Source organism: Podarcis bocagei (genome assembly GCF_964188305.1).
Source record: "Podarcis bocagei genome assembly, chromosome: 1".
Lineage (NCBI taxonomy): Eukaryota > Metazoa > Chordata > Lepidosauria > Squamata > Lacertidae > Podarcis > Podarcis bocagei.
The window spans coordinates 134197197-134213398 of record NC_138125.1 but is presented as its reverse complement, the minus strand read 5'-3'; the positions used below and the strand labels follow the sequence as shown (position 1 = coordinate 134213398).

The 16202-nt window shown below is 43.7% G+C and overlaps 1 protein-coding gene across 8 annotated transcripts in view; it reads right to left on the bottom strand.

The window, feature by feature from the left end:
- ADAM23 (ADAM metallopeptidase domain 23) overlaps window positions 1–16202 on the bottom strand; it is a gene marked incomplete at its 3' end in the record, with an annotated part of 74523 nt that overhangs the window by 41444 nt on the left and 16877 nt on the right. For all 8 annotated transcript variants that reach the window (XM_081212306.1, XM_081212304.1, XM_081212305.1 and 5 more), the window contains exons 5-10: window positions 15936–16018; window positions 12880–12943; window positions 11434–11506; window positions 5335–5408; window positions 3307–3372; window positions 2248–2319 (exon numbers count right to left, since the gene is read on the bottom strand). In XM_081212306.1, the coding sequence (XP_081068432.1) occupies window positions 2248–2319; window positions 3307–3372; window positions 5335–5408; window positions 11434–11506; window positions 12880–12943; window positions 15936–16018 (432 nt within the window). The remainder of the gene's footprint in view (window positions 1–2247; window positions 2320–3306; window positions 3373–5334; window positions 5409–11433; window positions 11507–12879; window positions 12944–15935; window positions 16019–16202) is intronic.

Sequence of the window (16202 nt, the reverse complement as noted above, 5' to 3'; positions counted from 1 at the left end):
AGCTCACTTTGGGAAGAGGCGGAGGAAGAGGAGTGCAACTATATGCTGCTCAAGCCGGAATCCTTCCTTGGCTCAGCAGAATGCTCGCTAAGCTCTGATACAAACAACAAGGGAAAGTTCAGTGAGATTGGACGTTCAGAGCTTGGAAAGTTCAGTGGAGCAGGAGCACAGCAATATTCCTTCCTACAAGTCCAACACTATTGCCTGCCTTACAAATCTGGAAGCTGCCCTAACCCTGAGGTGTATTACAGAGGAATAATGTAGAATGCAATATAGTAGTCTGTGCACCACCTTTTCCCAACTCTATTGCAAATCTGCCCCTGGTTAAGAGATGAGGGGCAAGGAGGAAACTGTTCTGTGTATGTTTGAGGGTGCAGACGTAAAGTATTTGTCCTGGAATCCTATCTTTGTGTGTGGGTACATTTAAAAATAAGATTTTACTTTAGTGTGCCATTTAGTTTCATAAACTTATCCAGTTAGTCGGGGTGGAATTTTGGAGCAGGCCCAGCCTACCTAGTTATTAATGTCATGGGGTCTCACAGCATTTAACCTTAAGTTTAACAGAAGACCATAACAATATTTAGAAAATTATGTTAATCAAGGTATTGTGTCTTGGCCCGGGTGATTTAACTGGGCATGATGTGTTGATGTCTCATATAACTTTTGGTGACCTACTTATTGAACTGAATTGGTCTTGGGTGGCAACTTCTAAATGCCCGCTGAAAAATTTTCTATTCTGCCATTAAGAGTACTGTATTTTTCCACGTATAAGACAACCTTTTTTCTGATTTTTTTTTGTGATAAATTGAGGGTTGTCTTATATGCTAAGTAAGCGAGGGCTGGTGCTGCGGAGGTAGCAGGGAAATGGAGAGGAGACTGCTTACCCGCTCTTCCGAGCTTAGGAAGAGTGTTTGGTGAGTGCCAGTATGCACTGGCTCCCGGTGGAGTACAGGGTCAGATTTAAGGTGTTGGTTTTGACCTTTAAAGCCCTTCATGGCCTAGGACCCTCGTACCTACGGGACCGCCTCTCCCGGTAGAGTCTCAAGGTCCATAAATAGCAACACCCTAGAGGTCCCAGGCCCTAAGGAAGCCTCAACCAGAGCCAGGGCCTTTTCAGCACTGGCTCCAGCCTGGTGGAACGCTCTGCCTCAGGAGACGAGGTCCCTGCAGGATCTGATTTCTTTCCGCAGAGCCTGTAAGACAGAGTTGTTCCGCCTGGCCTTTGGCTTGGAGCCAATTTGATTCCCTCCCCCTCTTTCTTTTTTCTTTTTTCTTTTTCCTTTCTCCTCCAGTGATGAGGCTGCATTTTAATATTTTAATGTTTCAATATTTTAATGTTGTATTTTAATCTTGTTTTTAAGTTGTATTCATTCAACTTGTTTTTATTATTGCTTGTTAGCTGCCCTGAGCCCGGCCTTGGCTGGGGAGGGCTGGGTATAAATAAAAATTATTATTATTATTATTATTATTATTATTATTATTATTATTATTATTATTATTATTATGCAGTGTATTACAGCACCAGTTCCGTCAGCCAGAGCGGGGGATCGTCGAAAAGCTGCTCAACAGCTCAGCGAACTTACAAAAGAAGTTCAACAACTGTTGAGGGTTTCCAAAAATAGGGTCGTCTTATACATGAGGTTGTGTTATACACGAAAAAATATGGTACATCCCCCACAATGGTCTTTTGATGCTTCATTTTTAATTTGTTTCTGCTTTTAACTTTTTGTAATTTTATTGCTCGGTTCTGGTTTTACCGTATATTGTTGTAAACCGATGTTTTTTGGTTTAATGATACAGCAGGATGTAAATAAAATGAGAACTAAAAAGTCGCAAGTGGAACCTGCAGCAAAATGCTGCAGGACGGAGCGCTCCCGCTCATTATTCCGTTTGGCCTGCAGAAACCTTTTCCAGGATACTTTATTACATTCTCCTTTCCTACCACCACACCCCCAGTCAGTCAGTGTTCTGTGAACACTAATCACACCTGGTCCTCACTGTTTTGGGGTATTTAATAGCCCCACCCAGCCCAATTTTTTATATTGATCTACAGAGGTTCCTCCAGGGCTCCTGATACCTCCCTTTTGGCTACATAAGATTAGTAGGATTGCCATTGGTATATACTGGTTCGTGCTCCCAAGGTTATGCAAGTTTACATCCTCTATCACCACTATTTTCATCCCAACGTCTGCAAAGTCAAATGTTGAATCATGAGGCATTAATTGTACTAATTATTGCAATACTTACAGCGTCCACAAGATTTACCACAGATTTCGCGAAGTTGTTCGTGTAAGCATGGGATGATCGGTGCTTTTTAAACTAGAAGAAAAATGTCAAATCATGATTCGATCAAGAGGTTTGCCTCCTGGCAATGCAAAGAACAAACAGCGGCTCTGCTAATCAGTGTTTTCCTCTTGAACTGCTAACGTTTATGGAATTCACAAGCATTTGTGTCATGAAGAAAAGGGGGAGAACTACTATAAAATAGTTAACTGCAACAACTTTCCCCCATCAGTTTCACGTTGAAAATATATTTGATTCCTGGAGCTAGTGGTCCCATGTCTCCTTTGCATTGCTCTCAATTCTGCCTTTAAGTGAAACAATACTATTGCAAGGCTGTGGGTCAGACTATCAAAACAGATTTACATATTACTTGGAAAAAATTATATACCACTTAATCACAAAACTATATAACCTGTGTACATAATAAAATTATTGATAAAAGCAGCTATTATTCACAGTACGGTGAAAAAACAAGTATACATACTAAAACACAGATAAAATCAGTAAAGTGTTTAAAACGGAACATGATAACTAAATTATGTAGGCCTTAAGGGGTAGGGAACATTTTTGGCTTCACAGGCCAGATCCTTATCAGGATCAGTCTCAGGTGCCAAATTTGATGGGTGGTCAGGGCCAGGGCAATCTGAACATAAATCAGGAAGGTGACAATTTATCTTCTTTTCCTCGGCCTAAGATGTATATTTTTAGAACCAACAATATTCTTGTGATTGTAATTTGTTTTAAACTATTTTTAATGCTGCATTTTAAATTGTTCTGAGCCACCTAGAGCCTTAAGGCGAAGGATGGGTAATAAATGAAGATAACAACAGCAAAACATTGGATTTATCATCATTTATCATTTCTTTCCTACCCCTCCTCCTGAAAGGTAGGATTTCAGTAACTGTAATAAATACAGGAAGTTGTATCAGTAAATAACATTTGCAGCAGACAATAAGTGTAAAAAAGAGGGCATATTGTAACTAAATTAGATAACAATAGAATTAATTAATACAGCCAGCTTACCATTTTATAGTCATTAACAATCATGAGCTCCAAGTATTTCATTTCTTCAAATATGCCACGGGAAACCTGAAGGATTTTAAAAGCTATAGTTGGATTTTTAAAAATGAATTTAGGGTTGCTTTATCAATTGCCATGCAATGCTGTTCTGTGTACCTAAACCTGACTCAACTGAAACCTCTCAAGGGTTTAGGATTATATATTTTAATGACAGTACAGTGGTACCTCGGGTTACATATGCTTCAGGTTACATTCGCTTCAGGTTACACACTCCACTAACCCAGAAATAGTGCTTCAGGTTAAGAACTTTGCTTCAGGATAAGAACAGAAATCATGCTCCGGTGGGACGGCAGCAGCAGGAGGCCCCATTAGCTAAAGTGGTGCTTCAGGTTAAGAACAGTTTCAGGTTAAGAACAGACGTCTGGAATGAATTAAGTACTTAACCCAAGGTACCACTGTATATACTATAACTATATAACTATAATATATTCGTTTCATTGGCATGTTTGTTCTTCTGATCGGTTCCATGGCCATTTTACAAATTATATCCATTGGAGTGGAGCTTAAACTTTATTAAGAAGTCCCAAGCTTAGTCCCTGGCATCTTCAGTCAATAATACCTAAGGCAGTGGGCAGTGGTTGCTGGTGCTCATTGGGACTAGTAAGGGGGAAAGGCAGAGGGGCCAACAGTTAGTGGAGGCAGAGCAAATGACTGGCAGAGCCAACCGATTCTAGCTTTGTCCCTATCCTTCCCCCTGCTACAAGAGCAACACCAAGGCTATCGGGGAGGAAGCTGATAGCCAGGGCTACCCCCTGCCCTGGGCTGGTTGCAGGTAAAAGGGCAGGCAAGTGGTAGCTGAAGGGCAGGTTAATGGGGCATTGCCCTAACAGAGCAGCTTCCACTGTTAAGAACTGGGAAAGAGCTCTGCCTGGAATCAGATACCAGTCAGGGTAGTACTGTTGATCTGACATTCATAAGGCATAAGGCAGTTTCATGTGTTTAGTCATTACTGCCTGGCAGTGCAAAACAGGGGTCTTCAACGTGGCATCCGCACATGCCAGTGTGCCCACCAGTACATTCAGTGGCACCCAGTGGAAGGTATCTTCTCAAAAATACACATTACACAAGAGGCTGCTCTTCCTGCTCAGTTTCTGTTTGCTCTGGCTCGCCTCTCCTACACTGAACACCCCTCCCTTCAACATACCAACACTACACTGGATGTCAGGATAGACACCCACCTTCTGCTCTGATCATGTGGGAGGCGCAGAAAGCTTCCTTCTGTGAACATGTGCAGTAGAGGCTGATGTGGGTGCCTTTTCACCCACTGATGGGAGAGGCCAATGGGGGGTGCACACCCACACCATTTTGTGGTCCTATCTTTTTTCTGCTCTTACAGACATAGCACCCATTTTGTGCTATGCCATGCTCCCCACTCTGGCTATTTTGAGACTGGTGGCACAATCTTAAAACTTCTATGTGCCTGTTGGTCCCCACAAAATTGGCAACCCCTGGTGTAAAAGGCTCTAATTCTATATTAAGATTAAAATCTAAATCATACATTCCAGCAGCAAATGGTGATTTAGCTAACTCAGTCCTTGAATTTATCCCAAATCCTGAGCAAACTACTATTTAAAGAGGAGTGCTTGCAGTATTTCAGGATGAAATTATAATTTTCTACATTCTTTACACCAGCTTTTTGTGCACCATTTCATGATATCTTTAGTGATTTGCATAACAATTCAATTTCATCTCTGTACACACACCTCCTTTTCTTTTGCATCTTTCAAACTTGTTTACTTGTTTCTGGGTTTTTCTGAACCCACAAAAATATGCAATTATACAGACTGTACACTGGGTCTCTTCAATCTTTACTGGTAGGAAACAGCAAATCATCAATTTGAGTGCAGCTATATATCCAATGTAAGATAATTTTAGCTTCTGCCTCTTTTCTCTTATGCCAGGAACACAGAAGAAGTGAATACACTTATTTGAAAATTGTGTGATTGACACAGCATTACTGATAACACTCACAGCTCTCCTCCTTCTTTTCCGTCTTAGCCATTGCAACTCAGACAGGAAGGGCCATTCAGAAGTAGAGTCATAATCTATGGAAGAAAAAAATAATAGCAAAGAAGTTTCAGCTTCATGGAATATTACCCATAGCTTTATCAAATTGGACAATAAATCAATTTCCTGTGCACCTAATAGTTTGTGTCTCCTTTCCACCCCTGCACGGGCACTTCTCCTATTTCTCCTCTCAGATGGACTCCATCCTTTGTTTCCCCCAAGATCTGGTAACCTAGAGGTCTATTTCAAATCCGCCATTCTTAGCCATGTTGTGCAAGCAAACTGTGGTGCTTCTTGAAGAAATGGGCTGCCTAGATCTATATATTTTTTCTGGCCTTCAATGCAGGGCTGGCCTTACCACTACTGCTGTCTCAAATTGCAACTGCAGGAGTCATATGTAGGGAGCAGCAGATTAGCTTACCAAATCCGCTCTGCTGCCCCCCAAATTCTCTATCTTCACCCCCTTAAAAAGGGCTAAACCTATTTAGGTTTATTTAGACATGATTTTTGTTGTTTAACGTGCTTAGCTGACAACTTTATTTACTGCCGTTTACCAAAATTGTTCTCAGACAGTTTCTCCATGTAGATCTTTCACCTTGGAAGCACTGAACGGCCTCCTTAATCCTATCCCTGGTGTCCAAGACTACCCAAAATTACACACTGATTCACACTACCAGTGCTTCATCAGTTGTGGCATCAGAGGACACAGAGTCCAACTACCGTATTTTTCGCTCTATAACACGCTCCCAACCATAACACGCACGTAGTTTTTAGAGGAGGAAAACAAGAAAAAAATATTCTAAATGAAACAGTGGATGTATGATTTTTGTGGTTCATGCTGTGGCCACAGACATGTGATCTGATGGTGAATTTGGGGTGACCCAGTGCAAAAATCCTGAGGATCCATGTGGATCCATGCTTTGTAACCACGTTTTAAGTGGGGAGGGAAGGAAAAGCACTCAAGGGACAAGGAGCAGCGTGGGGGGTGTGGAGAAGGAGCTTTTTGGGGAGCTGAGCAGGGAGGAGGGAGGGGAAGAGCACTGTTGCTTTAAAGGTATTCACTCCATAACACGCACAAGCATTTCCCCTTACTTTCTAGGAGCAAAAAAGTGTGTGTTTTGGAGCAAAAATTACGGTAACTAGAAATCAAAAAGGGACAGATTCCTTCAGAGAATCAATATGGGTGGCACTACCAGAATCAGAGAGTAATTTACTACTGGGGTTTAACTACTACACCCCTAACCAAAAAAATTATATAGATAAAAAAGCTACACATTTTAAAATGCAACAGTTCCGTGAGAACTGGCAAAAATATTTTAAACAACTGGAACATGATTTCCTCATCTGTAGATACCAATGAAATCCTAACATTTTCAACAATAAGGTAAATATCAGGTTGTCACTAAAAATGATGATGATTTTTTGAAAAAGAAAAACGGATATTTTAAGAAAGGAAGATCATCAACCATATTGCTTATGTCTACCTAGTTCTGCGGGACGCAGGTGGCGCTGTGGGTTAAACCACAGAGCCTAGGACTTGCCGATCAGAAGGTCAGTGGTTCGAATCCCCGCGACAGGGTGAGCTCCCGTTGCTCGGTCCCTGCTCCTGCCAACCTAGCAGTTCGAAAGCACGTCAAAGTGCAAGTAGATAAATAGGTACTGCTCTGGCGGGAAGGTAAACGGTGTTTCCGTGCGCTGCTCTGGTTCGTCAGAAGCGGCTTAGTCATGCTGCCCACATGACCCAGAAGCCGTGTGCTGGCTCCCTCGGACAATAAAGTGAGATGAGCGCGCAACCCCAGAGTCGGCCACGACTGGACCTAATGGTCAGGGGTCCCTTTACCTTTACCTAGTTCTGCAGGGAAATTGAGCATGTTGGTCTCATTCAGGCAGAGCCAGCCCACCCATAAGGCAGGGTGAGGCAGCTGTGTCTGATGGCACCCCTCCAAGACATCATCCACTTTCTGTTGCCCAGCTGGTTTCCCCGAATCTAGGGGCAGAGAGGGACTGGTGGCAAAGCTCTGTGGAACACCTCCCCTCCTGCTGAGTTGGCAAAAGGGGGTTGTTCCACCACCCAGTTTTGCAGCCAAGCCAGGGAGGGGGGAATCTCCCCTTCTGCCCAGCAGGGGCAGAAGTTATTGTGGCGTTTGCCCGCCCCCCATCATGGGGGTGGCAACGAGGTGCTTCCCCTAAGGTGCTGAAACCCCTCAGGTCACCCCTGCCTCCAGGCATTCTTCAGAAGTGTGGGAGAATAATGCATGGAGAGCGAGCAGAAGCATATTCACCAGACATATTCACCAAGTCCATCTCCACAGACTCCACATCCCACCTTTGCTCATGCAGAAGGAAGGGCTGAAAGGAGAGTTTTCGCATGTTTGGCTAAACATGCTTATAAGTACGTTTCTGAGCACAATTCAAAGTGTTGGTGCTGACCTTTAAAGCCCTAAACGGCCTCAGCCCAGTAGACCTGAAGGAGCGTCTCCACCCCCATCGTTCTACCCGGACACTGAGGTCCAGCACCGAGGGCCTTCTGGCAGTTCCCTCACTGCAAGAAGCCAAGTTACAGGGAACCAGGCAGAGGGCCTTCTCGGTAGTGGCGCCTTCCCTGTGGAACACCCTCCCACCAGATGTCAAAGAGAACAACTACCAGGCTTTTAGAAGACATCTGAAGGCAGCCCTGTTTCGGGAAGCTTTTAATGTTTGATGTATTATAGTATTTTAATATTCTTTTGGAAGCCGCCCAGAGTGGCTGGGGAAGCCCAGCCAGATGGGCGGGGTATAAATAATACATTATTATTATTATTATTATTATTATTATTATTATTATTATTATTATTATTATTATTATTATCATCATCATCATTATCACCCCCACAATCAGGAACCCTGGTTACACGAGGCACTTAACCCCAGGAAGGATTCTAAGTGTGTACGCCAAATGTGCAAAGGATCCCTCTTCAGATCTTCTGCTCAATATGCCACACTCAGAGTTGGAAACAGTAAGGATGGAGACACTGATGGAAACAGACGCAGTCCTGCTCCATCTCTGCATTTTATTTCTGCACACGTTCAAAGAACATCCGAAGAGGAGAAATTTAAAGACTACCTGCAGAAGCACTGTAAAATTAAGGAATGTTGAAATGACGTTTGATTGAAAATAAGTGGTACTGGTAAAGAGATGCTTAAGAAAATGTAAATAGGGATTGATAATTGGAAATTGATATTTATAATAATAGGTTAATATACGGAGTAAGGAAAAATGTTAGAGGGTAAGGATTTGCTGAACTTAATATTTGAACTAGAATACAAAATGGGAGGTGTGAGGAGGTCAAGAAACTAGTGAAGAGTGGAATGTTTTGGAAAGTGGCAGAAAGATATTTCTAAGTTTGTCTGGCAGGGCAAAAAGCCCAGAATAAAATTTAAAATTCTAACTGATGCAAAGGAAAGAGGGGGATTTGCCCTGCCGGACTTAAGGTTATATTATGAAGCTGCAGTTTTCTGTTGGATGAAGGATTGGTTACTTTTAGAGCACACTGATGTCCTAGATCTGGAAGGGTTTAATAATGCTTTTGGATGGCATGCATATTTGTGGTACGACAAGGTAAAGGTTCATAAAGGGTTCAAAAACCATATTGTCAGGAAAGCAATATTTATGGTCTGGACAAAATACAAAGACTTATTAGAAAATAAGACCCCAAGATGGCTATCGCCAATGGAGGCTAAGGCCCGGAAAAGACTCAATATGGAGGCCAGTTGGCCGAAATATTGGGAAATAATAGAAAAAATTGGAGATAATTGGAGACTGCAGAGCTTGGAGAAATTAAAGAACAAGGTGCGAGATTGGTTACATTACGCTCAAATTAAAGAGGTTTTTAATGTGGACAAAAAGATAGGATTCCAGGTGGAAAAATCGAAATTAGAGACAGAATTGTTAGAACCAAAGACTAAGGTACTTTCAAGAATGTATAACTTGCTGCTTAACTTGCTGTCTCAGGATGAGACAGTTAAATCAGCCATGATAAAATGGGCTCAGGACATTGGGTATAACATCATGTTTGAGGACTGGGAAAGGTTATGGACCACCGGAATGAAATTCACGGCATGTAATGCCTTGAAGGAAAATATTATGAAAATGATATACAGGTGGTACATGACCCCAGTCAAGCTTGCAAAAATATATCACCTGTCTGATAATAAATGTTGGAAATGTAAGGAGGCTGAAGGGACATTCTTTCACCTCTGGTGGACTTCTCCAAGAGTGAGGGCTTTCTGGGAAATGATCTATAATGAGTTAAAAAAGGTATTTAAATATACCTTTACTAAGAAACCAGAAGCCTTCCTCTTGGGCATTGTCAGCCAGAAAGTGTTAAAGAGGGACAGAACTTTTTTTATGTATGCGACTACAGCAGCAAGAATACTCATCGCTAAACATTGGAAGACACAAGATTTGCCCACACTGGAAGAGTGGCAGACGCAACTGATGGACTATATGGAACTGGCTGAAATGACTGGCAGAATCCGAGATTTGGGAGAAGAAATAATGGAAGAGGATTGGAAAAAGTTTAAGGACTACCTACAAAAACACTGCAAATTGTATGAATGTTAAGAAATTGCACGATCCAGAAAAATACGGTTCCAGTAACTCGATTGAAAGATATAGAAAATTAAGTGATATGTAAGAAAAGATCGAAACTTAAAGTAATATCATGTTTAATTTAAGTTACAACTATTTGATAAAAATTACTTGAAGTCTAGAAATATAATATTTGAGAGGTATAAATTAAGAAATGAAACAAGGTAATAATTTGCTGGCATTTTTATTACAAGGAACGCAGGGTAGGGAGATGTGAGGAAGTCCAGTTAGTTATAAAAAAAAAAAAGTGATATGAACAGTTGTGCTTTTTCTTTCTCTTTTCTTTCTTTTTTATATTGTTTGTTGGTGTAATTGTATGTTTTCTCGTTTGTTATTTCTTTGGTGAAGGGATTTTATGTATTTGTTATGTGATTTTCTATTTTATGTTTGAAAATTGAATAAAATATTTTTTTAAAAAAAAAGAAACTAGTGAAGGAAATATAAGATTTGAAAATATTAATCTATTTTTTTGTTTGGATTTTTGGTTTTTCTCTTTGTTCTTATTTCTTATTCTTTCTTTTCTCTTTTTTCTTCTGCTAACTGTTTTTTATTGTGTATTTTTTATCTGTTTTGTTTTTGTAGTTTAAATTTTGGAATTTGTTTTTATTGTTTGTGAAACATTAATAAATATCATTATAAAACAAAACAAAACAAAGAACATCCGAAGAGGTTTCTAATGCTGCATCATTCAAATACAGACAACCGCCAATTGTTTCAGCCCTTGTAGTAGTAGTAATAATATATTTATACCCCGCCCATCTGACTGAGTTTCCCCAGCCACTCTGGGCGGCTTCCAATCAAATGTTAAAAACAATACAGCATTAAACATTAAAAACCTCCCTAAACTTCCTTTCTGTTACAGCAGAAAGTTAAATGATTTATAACTGACAAAGTCGTTGTACAGTGGTACCTCAGATTAAGTACTTAATCCGTTCTGGAGGTCCGTACTTAACCTGAAACTGTTCTTAACCTGAAGCATCACTTTAGCTAATGGGGCCTCCTGCTGCTGCTGTGACGCTGGGGCACGATTTCTGGTCTCATCCTGAAGCAAAGGTCTTAACCTGAAGCACTATTTCTGGGTTAGCGGAGTCTGTAACCTGAAGCATATGTAACCTGAAGCGTATGTAACCTGAGGTACCACTGTATAGAAGAAGAGAAGAGTTTGGATTTGATATCCCGCCTTTCACTCCCCTTCAGGAGTCTCAAAGCGGCTAACATTCTCCTTTCCCTTCCTCCCCCACAACAAACACTCTGTGAGGTGAGTGGGGCTGAGAGACTTCAAAGAAGTGTGACTGGCCCAAGGTCACCCAGCAGCTGCATGTGGAGGAGCGGAGACGCGAACCCGGTTCCCCAGATTACGAGACTACCGCTCTTAACCACTACACCACACTGGCATTAAATATCACTGCAACAGGGTATCAAAAGTCCCATACCAAGGTCTTCCAATTGCTTGGAAGTATTTGTTCCCAACGTCCTCTGGATGACATGTGGTCTACCTGTACTTCTCTGTAACGAAAGAGAAAAACAGGTCTGTCATTCATGGGACAAATTCAAGGTCAAGACATTCTAATTTACGGAATATTGTTCATGGGTATGAAGCTCCGCCCTTTAAATTAACTAATATTGCAACAACAATTAATCCAAATGTGCAAAGCCACACTATGAGATATAGTGAGGAATTCAATGTCATGCCATTATTATTGTTCTGTCTGGCAAGCAGCAATGCTTGTGCTGATGAAACAATCTCCCCTCTCCTTCCGTCATGGACTTGGCTAGATGCAGAGGAGTGGGGGGGGGGGAAGGCACCAGCTGGGGAACCCTTAAAAGAACCCCCAAGGAAAGAAGGCTCAAAGGCCAGCAGACTGGAGGTGGGATGACAGTAAGCAGTTAGATGGAGAAGACTGGGAGGAGGACGTTTTGGAAGCTGAAGAGGAAACAGGGTTTAGTGAGCAGGAAGAGGCTGGGGCAGAGAGCCTCACATGCATCTGTACAGTGGTGCCCCGCAAGACGAATGCCTCGCAAGATGGAAAACTCGCTAGACGAAAGAGTTTTCCGTTTTGGAGGTGCTTTGCAAAACGAATTTCCTATGGGCTTGCTTCGCAAGACGACAATGTCTTGCGAGTTCCTGCTGGTTCCCCCCCCCTTTTTCTAAGCCGCTAAGCCGCTTATCAGCTGATCCGATCAGCAGATAAGCCGCTAAAAGCCGCTAATAGCGCTAATACGCTAATCCTTCAATGGGCTTGCTTTGCAAGACGAAAAAACCACTAGACGAAGAGAATCACAGAACGGATTCTTTTCGTCTTGCGAGGCACCACTGTATCTATTTTCCACACCACATCTTCAGATACAAGGGAATAGTCCTGATCCTCTGAAGTTTGCCTAAAGTCTATCTACTGAATCAGAGCTTCCCTGAAGCTGGAAGCCTTCAAGGGAAAAGGGGAATCTGATTTATGTACAACTGACTTTGTTTGCTATATTTGAATATTCATTACCTTATTTAAAGAATAATCTTCATATTCTATGAATATGCATTTAGATGACAAAAGTCTCTGAAACCTGGATTCTCCTGCTGGCAAGATGTTTCTGATCTTCAGTCATATATGTGTCCATTTTTGTTTATCAGGTTGTAATTTAAGCAAGCAAATAATTACCTCCCCCTTTTTTGTTTCCCCACCCCTTTCTTTTGTAAGCTGAAATATAACTTTAAATCTGAGCATTTGCATCTGTTTCAAAATCTTAACTGCAAATGAACACTACTATATGTGTAGATGGAATTGCAGTTTGCAAACATATTACTAACCTACAGAATTCTTATCTTCTATTCAAGCCTATCAGTTAACAAACCAAAACAACACCTACATAGCTCAGTATTAACTTACCGTACTGTGAGTCAATTCCAAAGGCTCTATCAAATATAGGTAATAACTATCTTCAAACATACCACTAGAATATAAGAAAAAACATAGATTTAAAATAATCGAGTCAAGGAAGCTATACCAGAGTAGGCATTTACAGAATCATCAGTACTGTTTCAGACTGGAATATCTGAGTACAGAGCCCATCAATTTATTTAATATAGTTATAAGACTGTTTAGGGCAAACACTCCCAAAGAGGCTTCCAAAACCATTAAGCAATATATAAAACATAATCTTAAAACCAGAAAAAAATGAATAGTGGTAACCATCAATAACATTAAAATAACATAATAAATAAATAAAAAATTTAAAAAATTGTCCAGTAGCACCTTAGAGACCAACTAACTTTGTTCTGGGTATAAACGTTTGCGTGCATGCACACTTTTTCAGATACACTGAAACAAAAGTCACCAGACCCTTATATATACAGTGGCACCTCTGGATGCGAACGGGATCCGTTCCAGAGCCCCGTTCGCATCCTGAAGCAAATGCACCCCGCGTCTGCGCGTGTTGCGATTTACCGCTTCCGCGCATGACGTCATTTTGAGGGTCTGCGCATGCGCGAGTGGCGAAACCCGGAAGTAACACGCTCTGTTACTTCCAGGTCGCCGCAGAGCGCAACCCAAAAATGCTTAACCTAAAGCTACTTCAACCCGAGGTATGACTGTAGTGGGAGGGTTTATATACTGAAAACTATGGAAAGACCTGGTCTGAATATTGGATTCTTGTCTCATTACACATGCTAAAGCTGTTTCTGGTCATCTGCATACTACCCTTGCTTTTTCCTGTAGGACTAATTGCAGTCATTAACAGTCGTCAACAGGTTTACTATACCCATTCGGTCAATCACCCATCTCCTACTACCCTCCTGAGAAAAACCCCACCCCACCCTACCACTATATATAAGGGTCTGGCGACTTCTGTTTCAGTGTATCTGAAGGAGTGTGCATGCACACGAAAGCTTATACCCAGAACAAACCTAGCTGGTCTCTAAGGTGCTACCCGACTATTTTTATTTTTTTTCGTCTGTGTAAAACCAACACGGCTACCTACCTGAAATTAAAATAACACTCAGCTCCGCAGAACCATAGAATCAGAAACATAGTTAAAAATATGGGTGTCTAGGAAGATCTCCTTGGTTCGTCCAAGCATTCACATCAGCTGCTCACCTTTGATTGAACTGGAAATAAATCTGAGACTTCCCAAATAACCCCTTCCTGGCCACCCACCCTATGCACCTTCTCTGCGAGCCTCTCATCTTCCTCCACAATTCCTTAAGCCATTCACTGACTGTGAGGTGGCAGCAGAAGCATCAGAGGGGCTCATCAGGAGAGGGAGACTTCCCCCCCTCCCCAACATCCCATCCTGTAACTATGTTGCAACTATACAGGGCCGTCTTAAGCATATCCGGCGCCGTGGTGCAAAGATCCCTCCGGCGCCCCCCCTCCCCCAGAGTTATTGACCTTTTTTGGGGGGGCCGTGCTACTCGCAGTGGCGTAGCGTGGGTTGTCAGCACCCGGGGCAAGGCAAGTAATTTGCGCCCCCTAACCTGTGAATTTGCGCCCCCTAACCCTAACCCCCAGATGTTGCGCCCGGTGCAGCCGGCCCCCCTGCACCCCCACGCTACGCCACTGGCTACTCGCACGGCTGGGCATCGGCTCCCGTGGTGGGATCATGGTGTGGGGCTGGGCAGCCGGGCACGATGGGGGCGGCACGGGAGGCAGGCAGGGGTCTCCTCCGGGCAGGGACAGGCAAAGCGAGCTGGGCCGTCCGCGTCGCCGCAGCAGAGAAGCACACTCACTCAGCCGCAGTCTTGCCGTCCTTACTTGGGGAGGAGAGAGCGTGGGAGGGGATAGACAGGGGAAGGAAATGGGGTTCGTGTGAAGGAGAGCAGAGGTGGTGGGGGCAGCGGGAGGAGGCAGGCTCGGTGCATGGGGTGGAGAAGCCGGGGAAGGAGGGAGGGGCGCTGGGGGCAGCAGTTGCAGCGTGTAGCCTCGAGCGCGGGGATCTTTTGGAGTGGACAGGGAAGAGCGGTGATAGAGTCACGTTTATTATGCACAGAGCTTGGGATGCAACCGAGGAGGTGGTGTGTCGCAGAGCCAGCGGAGAGAGCTCCGGTGTGATGGCCTGGGATTTGGACTCGGAGGCTGAACCTGAAGAATCCCAGCCTGCACAGGATTCCCTGCCTCCAGAACCAGCTGAGCTGGGGCTGGGGCATGAGCCCGAAGGGTCCTCACCTGTGCTGGATCCTCAGGTGCAGGCACCAGCTGAGTCTGCTCTGGCTCCTGAGGTGATGGAGGACCCATTGCCTGCAGGTGCTCCACTCTCAGCCCCGTCAGGGGGAAGGTGAGGTTGCCTCTGGGTCCAGTAACCCTCCAGCCTCTCCTGAGCTGCAGAGGCTCAGGGCAGAGAGGCGGAGGGAACTAAGTTCCCGCAGGAGGAGTGCTCGCCTCCAGGCCAGGAGAGGTGAGTCACCTGTGGACCGGGGCCGCCCTATGCCACGGGGCAGATAAAAGCCAGTCAGCCCCAGTCCCAGGTTGCGGGAGCAGCATTGTTGGTAGCCTGTTCCTGCCTGCACCCTGTCCTGCTTTTCTGCCGGAGCTCCTGACCTCACCCGACTCCCTGCCTTGGACCCGGCATCAGCTTTGACGGACTGCCTCCATACTGCACCCTTGACCTCGGACTGGACTCGGACCTCGCCTCACGGTTAATCCTCGGGACCAGCACATCTGGACTGCGGGAAAGCATCCAGAGCCTTCCTGCCTCAGACGGGTGCTGGAGGCTTGCAGGCACCAAGCCCCCGCTCCGCCTCGCTTACCTCCCCACTGCCCACCTCCCCAGACTCTCCGCCTGGTGCCCTCCACCGCTTGGCTCCCTGGCTCGCCGCACCACTACGCCCAATGGTAAGGACGTCCCCGCAACTACATAAACTAGCAAGATTCCTGAATTGCAGAGGGTTCAACTTGGGATGCCTTCCAACTCTAAAGTTCTATGGTTCTGTGATAATACCAGTACTTACTGGAGTCCATTGCATGTTGAAAGCGCAGCTTTGGAGTTCTCGACACCTCTGATGTTCCCATGATAGTAACAGTGTTCTCCTCCCTGAGGAATAAAATGGACAGCTTCATTTAAGGTTTTTGCAATTTGTTTATAAAAGGGTTAGCGTTCACCTGGACTGTATAAGGTAAGTGATCGCTTGGGTGTATGCATAAAGGCTATTCAGGGCAAAAAGCAAGTCTCCTTGAATTCCAGCATTTTTTAAGGAAAGTACAAGAAGCATGTACTT